Here is a 14,761-nt window from a genome sequence, read left to right as displayed (position 1 = left end):
GATCCCCTGCTTAAAACTCCTTAGTGATTTCTCTTGCCATGTGTAGAAAATCTACAATTCCTACCATGGCACATTTAGTCATTTCTCTATTTTGCAGTTTTCGCCATTTCTTTGTACTGTATGAACTGTTATTTACTTAATATTTATCTTTGAATATTAAAGATTATCCTCATTCTGAATTAATATCTGTGAAATAACTGGTTTAATGTGCTAAACTTTTTTTTAATTCACAGTAAAAATATCTATTTAAAAAATTTGAAGGTTATCCACATACCATTTAGTTGTCTTAATTACCAGTAGTGCAAATGTTGTGCTTTGGGAAGGACTGGTCTACCAAGCCCTTCCTTCTGTGTTAAATTCTCGATTTGTTTCTTTCTGTTCTAGCTATGTCCTTTTTAAAAAATTATTATTTCATGGTCCTCCTGTATACTTTCCTTCTGCCTGCAGCACACTTTATATCCATTTCACTCATCCTTTGGATCTCACTTTAAATGTAATTTTTTCTGGAAGACCTTTCCTTACTGCCCAGACCCTTCAAGCTTCCTCTCCCTTTTTATAAGCCCTCATAGCACTCTGTATTTTTGGGGGCAGAGTCCATTTATTCATTGTTGTATCTGGCACAGTTTCCAGCCAAGAAATAGTGATCACACAGTAAATCATGATTATGTGAATGAACATAGGCAAAAGTTGGAAACCAGCTAAATATCTTTAACATAAGGGAGTGAACAGTTTATATTTGGTGTATAAAAAGCTTGTGTTTTCAAAAAACATATATCGAACATATTTAATGATATGATATAGTATTTATAATTATTAATATATATATGTTTATGTATAAATTATCAAGTGGTAAAATCAAATTATAATAAGTCTTCCATGTAATTACAGTTTCTTTTATATACATTGGCTATTGTTAGTAGTACTCTAGGTGATACAATCGCAGGTGTTCTAAATTTTTTCCTGTACTTTTTATATTTTCCAGACATTTTACAATGAGCCTATATTAATCTTGAAATCAGGAAAATTTTTTTAAAAATGTGTGCTACATGATTTTCGTTCTCCATATTTTAGGTTGCTCTTAACAGATCTACAGTCACAAAATTTCAAAATTCGGAAGGCTTTGAAACCAAAAGTGTTTTCATAACCCATTTGTCAGCAAAGCCTGGCCTGATGTGAGCTTATTTAGAATATTGATTCCACTTAGAGTGACTCTTCATAGGTTTTGCTGCAGAAATAATAACGTGCTGATTACAGGCTGCTGCCGCCAGCTCCACTGGTTATATTGCACTTTGCCCTATTAACATTATCCAAACCGTATCCGTCCCCTTTCTCAAGTTCCCCAAATACTGATGTTCAAGTGTGTCTGGACCCTTGAGGGTTTTGGAGAAGGGATTAGGAACCTGATCTGATTCACATTTAGTTCTGTTTGAGATCTGGATGCATTTATTCCTATTTATCATAGGGAGGTTTTAAATGATTGTATACTTTGCTTTTAAATTTTTATTAAGATGCATCTTCAAAAATTGGAGTCAGCACACAATCCTCAGCAAATCTATTTTCGAAAAGATGTGTTATGTGAAACCCTGTCTGGAAACAGCTGTCCCTTGGTGACTATAACAGCAATGCCAGAGTCTAATTATTATGAACATATCTGTCAATTCAGTAAGTTTGTCTTCTTCACTCGCAGTACCAATCATTATTACTTATTTTTCTTTGCTTCATAAGTATTTTGTAAAGTCAGTAGTACTGGGAATAGGCATCAGAAGCCTTGGGTGCTAGTCTGGGTCTTGTTATTGCCTAACCCTGGGCCCACTTCTAGGCCTCTGTTTCCTCATCTTGAATATGAGGCCGCTGCCTGAGGTGACCTCTAAGGTCTCTTTTGATATTGATATACCGTAGTTCTTATTCTTAGAAGTCATACTCAAAGTATAATATAACAAGTTATACCATCCGTTTAAGAATTTACAGGTAATTTTATTTATAAATAAAACTATCAGAAACCCCCCAAGTGTTTTGATGCTAATACTGAATGAATAGCTACTTGTTTTTCCCCGTCATTTATATTTTTTAAGTTGTCTCAAATGTACAGCTGTGGTAAAAAAAAATATATATACGTATATAAGAGAACTGTTCTAATTTTGATAAGAAGGTGTTTTCAAGAAAGAGTAGGCACTTGCTATTCATGAAAATGTGAGCAGGTGAACTGAGTGTTATTTTGTAGACTTGTATATCTAAATGTTTAGTTTCTTTGTAAATCTCTGAGCAGATATACCTATTGTTCTGTGCTTATCATAGTGACTATAAAACAGGAATAAGATTATATTTTCCTTAATTTCCCCATGACTTTATGAAAAATTTATATTTTATCTATATTTCACCAGCTACTTATTCTTTATGAAATCAAGGTAATATTAAAGAACTAATTTTATATTTAGATTAATCATTAGGAAATAAATACGTGACTCAAATACTATTTAATGTGTTATTTTCATATAAGATGTGGCTTACATGGGTTTTATATCTGTTTTCTGTAGAGGGCCTAGTGCAGTACTTATAAATAGTAGGTGCATAGTGAGTTCTAATTTGATTTTATATCAGTATTCACAATTGAGTAGAAATATTTCTAAAGCCCCAAAGTCAAACATTATACATACTTTAGTAGCTGTTCATTTTAATTTGAGATTTTATGTACACTTTAGGAAATCGTCCATATGTTTTCTTATCTGCTCGAGTACATCCTGGAGAAACTAATGCAAGTTGGGTAATGAAAGGAACATTGGAGTATCTCATGAGTAATAACCCTACTGCTCAGAGTTTACGAGAATCCTATATTTTTAAAATTGTCCCTATGCTAAATCCAGATGGTGTCATCAATGGAAAGTAAGTTAAGCAATAGTTATAGAGAAATTCTGGATTTTTGTGGCTGTCCTGTGTAAACTTATTGAAATAATAGCATCCAGGTTAATATGGAAAGCAAATGTTATGATTTTTCTAGAACAACAAAAAAATTTAGTGAAGAATTAATCTGTGATAAATTTTTAAATGAAAATTAATCTGTATAGTAGTAGTAATATGTTTTGAGAAATTCTGTATCTATTCATGAGAATATAATTTCATAAAATGTATGTTTTGCTTGAATCATTTTAGGAAAATCACAGAATTAGGATATGAGAAAGATTTTTTTTAGCACATCATTCTCTTGTAGTTTCCTTTCTTATTTATCAGTGGCATGATCTTGGTTGTTCTAAGATTTAGAATTTTCTGGGCTCTCTTTCCACTAATATGGAATTAGCTCCATGTGCTAACTTTTTCCTGACATGAGGAGGAATTCTTTAAAGTGGTAATACTGGAAGATTACTTTTTAAGTAGACGTGGATCATAGTTTAGTACAGTTCATTTATTGTGTTAATTAGACCAAGGTCTCTTGACTGCTTCTGAAAAGTGGGATTTTGTCAAGCTATCATGAGCATCTCCAAAGTTGAGGGTACTATACTTTATTTATTTCAGTAAGAGTACCATGAATATTTATCATGTTTTAGGAAATGTTTGAATTTTAAAAATAGAATAATTTTTCTAGATAGTATGATTATGGAACTAAAATGAGCTTTTATGTCTAGTCTTAATTCAGAAACATATTGACCAGTTAGAATTCTGTTTATATTTCTGTTAGCACCTTCTCTTTGCTTAAATTTTTGCTCAGTGAGTTTAATACTTAAAACCTACAATTAAGTGAAAATGTATTTGAATTTTTATAAGAATGTGTACTTTTTATATACTTATCTTTCTTAGAAGGAAGGTCCAGATAGCACATTTAATAATAATTAATACAATCAAAGTACAGAATGTTAGCATTAGAAATGTAGTCAGAATGGAAAATATGGCCATGAATACATTTTATAGTGTATGGAACAAAACCCCAGAATGAAGAATTTTTCCTATAGCTTGAAAATTTTGACCTGCAAGCTTACTACAGTTTAAATGCATGTAACCCACAATCTGGCACATAGCAAATGCTAAATAGATGTTTACTTAATGATTATAACATGCATTTTGGTGAGCCCAGCACTTAAACCTGTTTGAAATACTTAGTGGAATAGAATCATAAAATAAATCAAGTGCATATAAGAATTTATTGATACCAGTGTTTATCTATTGTTGTATTTACATGTATACAGTCATCGCTGTTCCTTAAGTGGAGAGGATTTGAATAGACAATGGCAAAGTCCAAATCCAGACTTACACCCTACAATTTATCATGCCAAGGGTCTGCTACAGTACCTGGCTGCTGTGAAGCGTTTACCACTGGTAAGTGGCAGTGTTTGTTTGTATAATCAAAGAGGTGATTTTGTTGATCGGTAGCTTAGTATGTAATATGTAAATAATTGTCTGGTTATAAAAGCTGTATGTTAGTTTCAAAAGCCGTTTCTTTAAAGTATCTTTGTCATCAGTCACTTGTATATTAATTGTGGCATCTAATACAGTGTATCCATATTCTTATTTCATTAGGTTTGATTTTTATAATTCTCATGAGCCTTTTATTTTTCTTTATTGTTTATGAACATTGGTCACTCCTGGTTGTAATTTGTAGGTATTTGACTGCAGTGTTTAAACAACACGAGGGTAAAAGTATGTATCTTCCAAGTTCTCAAAGCACTAGAAGCTTATTTTTGAACTTTTTGCTGCTGCTGCTGCTGCTGCTAAGTCGCTTCAGTTGTGTCTGACTCTGTGCAACCCCATAGACAGCAGCCCACCAGGCTCCCCTGTCCCTGGGATTCTCAAGGCAAGAACACTGGAGTGGGTAGTTACTGCCTTCTCCGTTTGAACTCTTTAGCCAGTTCTAAAGCCAGTAGGTCATGGTAGGAGACCCTGTGCCTATGTATTTCTTCTGTTTTCAGCAACTTTTGTTTTGAATGTTTCCATCATGTTAAGCCTTAATCTTTCTTTGGGAAAGATGGAATATTTTGCAGAGCGGCAAAATTGACATGCAAGTCTGACCGTTTTCCATTTTTAAAATGATGCTGTTATAAACCATACCCTCCCCCGCCTTTAAAAAAAGTGTTTTTCATGAGAGCATTTTTATGTTCTCTTATGTTAGGTAAGTATTTAACAACCCTTGGGGCAATGATGAATGCAGCTGTACATTTGACCTAAAATTGTATTTATTATTTTTTAAATGATGGATGCTATGCTATGCTAAGTCACTTCAGTCGTGTCTGACTCTGTGTGACCCCATAGACGGCAGCCACCAGGCTGCCCTGTCCCTGGGATTCTCCAGGCAAGAACACTGGAGTGGGTTGGCATTTCCTTCTCCAATGCATGAAAGTGAAAAGTGAAAGCGAAGTCGCTCAGTCGTGTCCGACTCTTAGCAACCCCATGGATTGCAGCCTACCAGGCTCCTCCATCCATGGGATTTTCCAGGCAAAAGTACTGGAGTGGGGTGCCATTGCCTTCTCTGAAATGATGGATAGTAGATACAAAAGAAAGAGTGGAACTGATGGCTTGATGCAGGACATGCCTGCAAAGGATTTAGCCATTCTAGTATTAATCATAAATCCTTTCCAAAGGTAGATATGTACTATTACTTTTAGGAATTCTACTTACTAAATGGCGGCTTATTTACAACAAAATGACCAAGGAACACAGACCTGTTATTGGCTTCGTATTAACTAGCTTTACTTGGCAATGCATGAATTTGAAGGATTTTAATTTTAAAAATATATTGTCTTTTCAAGGTTTATTGTGATTATCATGGTCACTCCCGAAAAAAGAATGTATTTATGTATGGGTGCAGCATCAAAGAGACAGTGTGGCATACAAACGATAATGCAGCGTCATGTGATGTTGTGGAAGATGTGGGATACAGGGTAATTATTATAAATTATTATAATTTATAATAATAGGCAGGAAGTTTTGAATTTCAAACATGCATGAAACTACAGAACACAAAACATATAGAAATTACTTAGAGTCAGTAAATGTTGCCATTTTGTTATTCTGTTTCAGATTTTTTAATTGAAATGTTTCTTTTAAAAGTTTAGCTTTTCATGTTTTTTAATTAAAGTATACTTGATTAACAATATTATATTAGTTTTGGATGCATTATGTGGTTATTTAGTATTTTTATAGATTATGTTCTATTTAAAGTTATTATAAAATGTTGACTGTATTCTCTGTGCTGTACAGTATATCCTTGTATTGTTTATTTGTTTATTATATACATAGTAGTATATATCTCTTAATCCATTTTCCTAATCTTGCCACTACCCCATCCCTCTCGCTACTGGTAACAACTAGCTTCTTTATATCTATGAGTCTGTTTCTGTTTTGTTATATACAGTCATTTGTTTTATTTTTTTTGGTTCCACATATAAATGATAATATACATATAAATACATATATTTTGGGGGGTTCCACATATAATGATAATATACATAATAAATGATAGTTTGTCTTTCTCTGTCTGACTTATTTCACTAAACATAATATTCTCCAGGTCCATCCATGTTGTTGCAAATGGCAAAATTTCATTATTTATGACTGAATAATTTTCCATTGTATATATGTACCACATCTTCTTTATCTATTCATCTGTTGATGCACACTTAGATTACTTCCATGTCTTGGCTATTATAAATTGTGCAGCTATAAATATTGGGATGTATGTGTCATTTTGAAGTAGTTTTCATATTTTCTGGGTATATGCCTAGGAATAGGATTGCTGGATCATATGATAGCTTTATTTTTGTTTTTTTTACTGCTCTCTGTAGCAGCTCAATCAGTTTACATTCCCATCAACAGTGTAGAAGGGTTCCCTTTTCTCCATACCCTCTCCATCATTTATTATTTGTAGAACTTTTGATGATGGCCATTATAACCCAGATGAAGTGATAGCTCATGTGGTTTGATTTGCATATCTCTACAAATTAGTGATGTTGAGCATCTTTTCAATGTGCCTATTGGCAATCTGTATGTCTTCACTGGAAAAATACCCATTTTCTGTCCATTCAGTTTTTCTGCCCACTTTTTAATTGGGTTGTTTATTTTTCAATATTTAATTGTATGAACTATTTATGTATTGGGATATTAGCCCCCTCAGTCGTTTGCAGATATTTTCTCCCATTGCATAGGTTGTCTTTTCATTTTGTCGGTCATTTCCTTTACTATGTAAAAACTTTTAAATTTAATTAGGTCCTAGTTATTTATCTTTGCTTTTGTTTTCTTTACCTGAAGAGACAGATTTAAAAAAAAATATTGCTACTACTTATGTGAAAGTGTTCTGCCTATGTTTTCTGCTTTTTTTTTTTCTGTTTTCTGAGTTTTAGTGTGAAGGGAAGGGAATGTCACTCAGTCGTGTCCGACTCTTGGCAACCCCATGGACTATACAGTCTGTAGAATTCTCCAGGCCAGAATACTGGAGTGGGTAGCCTTTTCCTTCTCCAGGATTCTAACTTAAAAGGTCTAAACAATAGAAAACTGATACACAAATCAATAACAGAATCTATTTATTTATTAGAGACAAAAAGCTGGAGTAAAACTATAGTCATGGTACCAAATCTGTATTTGCCTTTCATAATTACACAAGATTGTGGCATGTATTTCTGTGTGCAGAGTTCTACTGCTTTTGCCTCATGGTATCTCCTGTATTTAACTTCTGTACTGTTTATTTTATACTTTTATTGTTCAAATTTCAGCAAGATAACTTAGCTCCTCTCCATGAGGGAACAGTAGTAGTAGTAAGCTTATAGTGCACTAAACAAAATTAAAAGGCTAAAAAATAACTTCACCTCCTCTTTGCTAAATTAAAGTTTAAAGTTATTTGTTAACAGTAAGACAAAGAACTCCTAATACTCTCAACTGCTGCTGCTGGTGCTAAGTCACTTCAGTCGTGTCCGACTCTGTGCGACCCCATAGACGGCAGCCTACCAGGCTCCCCTGTCCCTGGGATTCTCCAGGCAAGAACACTGGAGTGGGTTGCCATTTCCTTCTCCAATGCAGGAAAGTGAAAAGTGAAAGTGAAGTTGCTCAGTCGTGTCTGACTCGTAGCAACCCCATGGACTGCAGCCTACCAGGCTCCTCCATCCATGGGATTTTCCAGGCAGGATTACTGGAGTGGGTTGCCATTGCCTTCTCCTAAGTCACTAATAATAGGGCAGGTGCTTTGAGTCATTTTTTCCAACAATGGTGAAAATTTAAGCACTTTGATTTGCAGTCTCTTCCTCTTGTTGACCAACTTTTTTTCTAGGATAACTAGAAAAGTCATGTGATCATTCCAGTGGCCATGTTCAAAAAGGGATAGAGAAAGAAGAGACTAAATTCTTGACAATGATCATCCTATTATCTTTGTACTCAGCAGATAAACTAGTAATATCTCAAATAAGAGAAATAAGGAAGCTGGATTTTTCTTATAATTTTCCTTTTTCATGTTTTTAGAAAACTGGAATTAGCACTTCTAGGAGGTTAATCAGCCTGGTAAACTAAATAGAGAGCAATGTGCCTGTCAGAATCAGCCAATCTTTGCGAGTATCATTGTATGCAATCTTAAATTTAGGTCTTTGATTCATTTTTAGTTTATTTTTACATATGATGGGAGGAAATGTTTTAATTTCACTCTTTTACATGTAGCTAACCAGTTTTTCCAGCACCAGTTATAGAAGACACTGTCTTTTCCCTATTGTATGTTTTTGCTTCTTTTATCATAGATTAATTGGCCATATGTTAGTGGTTTATTTCTGGGCTCCCTATTCTGTTCTGCTGATCTGTGTGATTGTTTTTTTGTGCCAGTACTATCCTGTTTTGATTACTGTAGTTTTGTAGTATAGTCTGAAGTCAGGAAGTCAGTGATACCCTCAGCTTTTTTTTCCCCTCCAGATTGCTTTTATGGTCTTTTGAGGTTCCATATAAATTTTAGGATTATTTGTTGCACTTCTGTGAAAAATACCCTATGTATTCTGGGTATTTTGATAATGATTGCATTAAATCTGTAGATTGCTTTGAGTAGTATGGATAGTTTAGCAATATTACTTCTTCCAATTCATGAACAGGGATGTCTTTCTGGTTTTTTTTGTATCATTTTCAGTTGCCTTTATCAGTGTTCTGATTGTCAAGAATATAGGTCTTTCAGTTTATTTCTAGATTTTTTTTTTATAAGATCTAGAATGTAATTAGCTTTGGATTCCTGAACTATATGATAGTTTTTTAGTGTATAGAAAAGCAACAGATTTTTGTAGTTTGATCTTGATCCTTTACAAGAAAAATCCCAAATAAACATCCTTACCTGCTATCCACATTAATTAAAAAAGAAGAAAGGTCAAAGTCAGCAAAAGAAAGGAAATAAAATGAGCAGAAATAAAATTGAGACCCTGCCACATCTCCTTCAAATAGAAAATGTCAGTGAAGCCAAGAGTTGATTTTTTTTTGTAAAAAAAAAAAAAAAAAAAAAAAGCCAGGCTCATTAAGAAGTCCCAATAAACAAAATAAAGAGGAGAAATGTCAACCAATATCATAGACATACAAAAAAATCATAAGAGAAAACTATGAACAGTTTTATGCCAACAAAATTGGAAGACCTAGAGAAATGGATAAATTCCTAGACATATACAGTCTTCCAGAACTAAATCAGGAAGAAATAAATAACCTGAACAGACTGATCACCAGTAGTAAAATTGAATCAGTAATCAAAAAACACCTAGCAAACAGAAGTCCAGGGCTTGATGACTTCATAAGAGAATTCTACCAGACATACATAGAAGAGGTAATACATACCTTTCTCAAACTATTTCAAAAAACTGAAGAGGAGAGAACAACTAAATTCATCCTATGAGGCTAACCAACATTGCCCTGATACTGAAATCCAAAGACACTGCAGAAAAGATTATAGGCCAGTATCTCTGATTAATGTAGATGCATAAATCCTTAAAGAAAATATTAGCAAATGGAATCCAAGAATATATGAAAAGAATCATATACCATGATCAAGTGGGATTTATTCTAAGATTGTAAGAAGGGTTCCGAATCCACAAATCAATCATTGTAATATACCACATTAACAAAAGGAAGGATAAAAATCACATGATCATCTCAATAGATGCAGAAAAAAGCATTTGACAAAATTCATCCATTCATGTTAAAGATTCTCGTCAAAGCTGGCATAGAGAGAACATATCTCAACATAATAAAGGCTGTTTATGACAAACCCATGCTAATATACTCAGCAGTGAAAAACTGAACACTTGTCCTTTACAAGTGCTTTTCACACTTAGATTTTTATTCTGTCTGGAAAGATTTTTATTCTATCTGGAATGTATTTTTGTATGAGATGGAGGGATATAATTTTTGTTTCCCCATGTGTAACCAGTTGTGTCAGCGCCATTTATTAAACAGTACCCCTTTCCTCTGCTGATTTTATAAAGCCATCTGTTATACACCTTGTTTCCCATGTATGGGTGTGTTTTGAGGTATGCCTAGGATTGAAGTGAGATCTTTACTTTGCATCTTGTCTGCTTTTCCTTCTGTCCCAGTGTCTCTCCTACCATACTTATGCCTAAATCAGCACCCCAGATTTCAGGTTTCAGTAACATACCACTACCCTTAGCAGAACTTCAAAGCACTTTTTCTTTTTGGTATCCTCTCTCTTCGTCTCCTTTCCAAAATAAATGAGTAGAGTCATATTAAAAATAGAAACAGGCCACAAATATAAAGTAGTAAGTAAAAGTTATCTTCTCTCAATCACTAATTAATCACTTTCACAATGTGTATTATGAGACTTGCCTGTAAGCACATTCCTTCATAGGTGTATGTAAACATAGTATTTGATGTTTTAGTTTTTTTTTTCACACTCCACAGCAATTTTTTTTTTAGCAATTTTTTTCACATAATATTTGATGGCCATCTTTTCATCTTTATATCTGTCTTTGTCTCTTTTTGACAGTTACACAAGATTTTCATTGTGTGTTTTTGTTATTATTGTACCTTGTTGGTGGCCACTTTGTTAGTATTGCCAAATTGTCTTTCATACAGATTGTACAAATCAGTACTCCCCGATGAATGATAGTGCTGTTTCTCTAAACATCTTATTGTCACCTTTGCCAGGTGAAAAAATATCTGATGGTTTTAGTTTGTGTATCTGTAATTATAAATATATGAGATCAAGTATCTTTTCTTATGTTTGATCCCTATTTTTGATCCTTTGATCCGATTATGATCTCTAGTTTAAAAAAATAGCCTTTTTCATATTCTCTCTTTGCTTTGTATAAGTCACCTAATTATTGTTTTGAAAATACTCTTCATGTGTATTATATTACATTTTTTTAATGAAGTGCAGTAGTTTAAAACTTCTGTCGTATTTGTTGATTTTTTAAAAAGTGGTTTCTTCTTTTGCGGCTTAGATTTTCTCATTCTAAGATTTTTAAAGTAGAGTTCCATATTTACTTTAGAGCTTTTAGTTTCATTTAAAAATTTAACTTACTAATTTAAAATTTAAATTCTCAATTTCATTAGAGTTTAATTTGATGGAAAATGACTTTAGCTAGTTTTTCTTAGTGGCTGAGCAGCTGTGTCAGCATTTTGTGAATGATCAATCTTCCTAACTAATAATAGTACTAACTTTAACAAATACCTTTGACTTTAATTCTGAACTCTCTTTCTAAAGATGTGCTATTCCTATACCAGTATCACCATTTAACTTCTGTTAGATATATATTTATCTGTTGGATTATTTCTCTAGTCATAGCCTTTGATTCAGAATTCTCCAGGGAATTCTGTATTTTATTTTCAGGTGAATTTGAGAATAATTTTAAGTTGAAAAAATGTGGGCATTTAGATTGTGATTATCTTAGCTTTATTGATTAAGTTAGAGATGATTAACATTTACAGTGTTAAATCTCTTAGTCAGAACATCTTCATGACTAAAGTGGAAAAACATCTTCATGACATTCATTTTAAATATGTTTTTCTTAATGTTTTAAAACATGGTTTTCTTATATAGTTTTATTTCCCTTATTGGTTATTACTATGAATATTACTTTTTATTCTATTTTCTGACTACTGTTTGGGAAAGCAGAAAAATCTGACTTAGTAAAAGGATTATTTTGATGTTTTGGATAGCAGGGGATATAGGAAGAAGATCCACATGGACTGCTGTAATGACTATGCTTTCACAAAAATTTTTTTTTAGAAATTAAAAAAAATTAATGACAAAAAAGAAAGCTCTTGAAATATTTTATCATTTTTATCTTTGCAGACTTTGCCTAAGATTCTAAGCCATATTGCCCCAGCATTTTGCATGAGCAGCTGTAGCTTCGTAGTGGAAAAATCTAAAGAATCTACAGCTCGTGTTGTAGTTTGGAGAGAGATAGGAGTGCAAAGAAGCTATACCATGGAGAGTACTTTGTGCGGCTGTGACCAGGGAAAATATAAGGTAAAACATCTCAGGATCTCTAGCCATAGAAATATTTCAAGACTGTCCTTTCATATATACTCTAGTAGTTTTCAAATGTATATTAAATGATATGTTTGTTATACTGAGTTATATGTAATTCACAATAATGGAATTGAATCATATGCAGTATTAAGAACAGTCTCTCTCTTTTTCTTAAATTCTCTGAACTAATAGCTTGCTTTGGGTCCTTATGAAGTTTTAGTTGAGTCTATTTATAGTCATAATTTTTAAGAAAGTACACTGTAGTACACATTTAAATAGTGATTAGTGATTATGATTTATAATGAACTCTGAAGGTAGTACATTACTAATAAAAAGTTCTATCATTTAAATTTATTGAATGTAAGTATATTTTTATACATTTAGAAATAGACACATTACACTAGAAATAGACACATTTATTTATAAAGTTTTTTTTTTTTAATATTTAGATTTTGTGCATGTGTGCCTTATAAATGCCTGAAGTGTTTGTTAGTCGCTCAGCTGTGTTCGACTCTTTGCTACCCCATGGACTGTAGCCAGCCAGGCTCCTATGTCCATGAAATTCTCCAGGCAATAATACTGGAGAGGGTTGCCATTCTCTTCTCCAGGGGATCTTCCCAATCCAGGGATCAAACCTGGGTCTCCTGCATTGCAGGCAGATTCTTTATCATCTGAGCCACCAGAGAAGCCCTTTCAATGCATATCCCTTCACTATTTTTTTTTTCTTTACTAAAACTCTTCTGTGCTGCCATAGGCTTTTATTGGAAGAGAGTTCAGACTTTACTTTTGAAATTTAAGAGTAAATTTAAGAGTAACTTCCTTGGTGGCTCAGAGGGTAAAGATACACCTGTAGTGCAGGAGACTCAGGTTTGGTCCCTGGGTTGGGAAGATCCCCTGGAGAAGGGAATGGCAACCTACTCTAGTATTCGTGCCTAGAGAATTCCATGGACAGAGGAGCCTGGAGGGCTGCAGTCCATGGGGTCACACAGAGTCGGACATGACTGAGTGACTAACACACACAACAAATGTTAAGTGACTTTGAATTTTTTAAAGTTTGAGCATGTCATAGGAAATAAATAGACCTTAGGTAAAACAACTGTTATTCTGTTTAGTTGTGTCTTGTTTTTTTTGATGTGGTACAAGAGGAAAGTGAATCTCATGGTGATTTTCACGCATCTCACATAAAAGCAATTATAGCTTTATGTTTAGAAGGAGTTTAAAAATCTTCCAGGTGGTTAGTATTAAAAATGTAAACATATTATGGTTGGTGCCAGAATCTTTAAGTGGAGAGCTTTGTGACTTTTCCACTCTATAACAAACTAGAAAAAAAAAAGGTATAAATTTTACAACTGATGTTCAAACTTTGGGGCTCTGGATGGGTAGAACTTGGTGAAATTCTAGTGCTTTGTGGAGAGTGACTTTTCCCTAGTGACTTTAAGTTGACCTCAGAATACTATTCTTTCAGAATGTGCTATCTTTTCAAATCTCTCCAAATATTGTAAAGTGGTGACTTCTAGACTCCCAAAGTCATGGTTGTGGTGAGAGAGGAGCTTGAGTACCGCAGCCCGCAAATTGTGCATCATGGTTATTGCTTTAGTGGACGGTATGTGTGTGGGATGGGAAAAGCTTGACAGTCACTTTTGTAAATGACCATAGGAAAAAAAAAAACCTTGTACTTTGTGATTTAGGGAAACAGACTGTAAATTATTTTTTCTTAAAGGGATACTTTATGCAGTCAGATTGGAAAAGGAAACTAAAAGCATCAGTGTCTATGAAACTAGTTTCTGGGGGTAGGGAGAGAGGATGTCAGGGAGGCTGAAACTTAAATGCCCCTTGAAATCATCTATGGCATAATAACAGCAGTATTTTCTTATTAGATTTGTATTCTACTTTTTTTTTTAATTTTAGAAGATGTTTTATTTATTTATTTTTTTAATTTTATTTTATTTTTAAACTTTACATAATTGTATTAGTTTTGCCAAATATCAAAATGAATCCGCCACAGGTATACATGTGTTCCCCATCCTGAACCCTCCTCCCTCCTCCCTCCCCATACCATCCCTCTGGGTCGTCCCAGTGCACCAGCCCCAAGCATCCAGTATCGTGCATTGAACCTGGACCGGCAACTCGTTTCATACATGATATTTTACATGTTTCAATGCCATTCTCCCAAATCTTCCCACCCTCTCCCTCTCCCACAGAGTCCAAAAGACTGTTCTATACATCAGTGTCTCTTTTGCTGTCTCGTATACAGGGTTATTGTTACCATCTTTCTAAATTCCATATATATGCATTAGTATACTGTATTGGTGTTTTTCTTTCTGGCTTACTTCACTCTGTATA

At 33.7% G+C, this 14,761-nt stretch overlaps 1 protein-coding gene across 6 annotated transcripts in view; it reads left to right on the top strand.

The window, feature by feature from the left end:
- The window catches only part of AGTPBP1 (ATP/GTP binding carboxypeptidase 1), a 194,384-nt gene that overhangs the window by 159,616 nt on the left and 20,007 nt on the right, over positions 1–14,761 (top strand). For 5 of the 6 annotated variants that reach the window (XM_025281964.2, XM_025281962.2, XM_006066833.3 and 2 more), the window contains 5 exons: positions 1,509–1,662; positions 2,700–2,880; positions 4,176–4,305; positions 5,733–5,864; positions 12,239–12,415. In XM_025281964.2, coding sequence (XP_025137749.1) covers positions 1,509–1,662; positions 2,700–2,880; positions 4,176–4,305; positions 5,733–5,864; positions 12,239–12,415 — 774 coding nt within the window. The remainder of the gene's footprint in view (positions 1–1,508; positions 1,663–2,699; positions 2,881–4,175; positions 4,306–5,732; positions 5,865–12,238; positions 12,416–14,761) is intronic. The other variant, XM_025281965.2, reaches the window with a different exon arrangement.

The sequence above is a fragment of the Bubalus bubalis genome, chromosome 3 (genome assembly GCF_019923935.1).
Source record: "Bubalus bubalis isolate 160015118507 breed Murrah chromosome 3, NDDB_SH_1, whole genome shotgun sequence".
In the NCBI taxonomy this organism is placed as follows: domain Eukaryota; kingdom Metazoa; phylum Chordata; class Mammalia; order Artiodactyla; family Bovidae; genus Bubalus; species Bubalus bubalis.
This window is presented reverse-complemented; position numbering and strand designations above follow the sequence as displayed.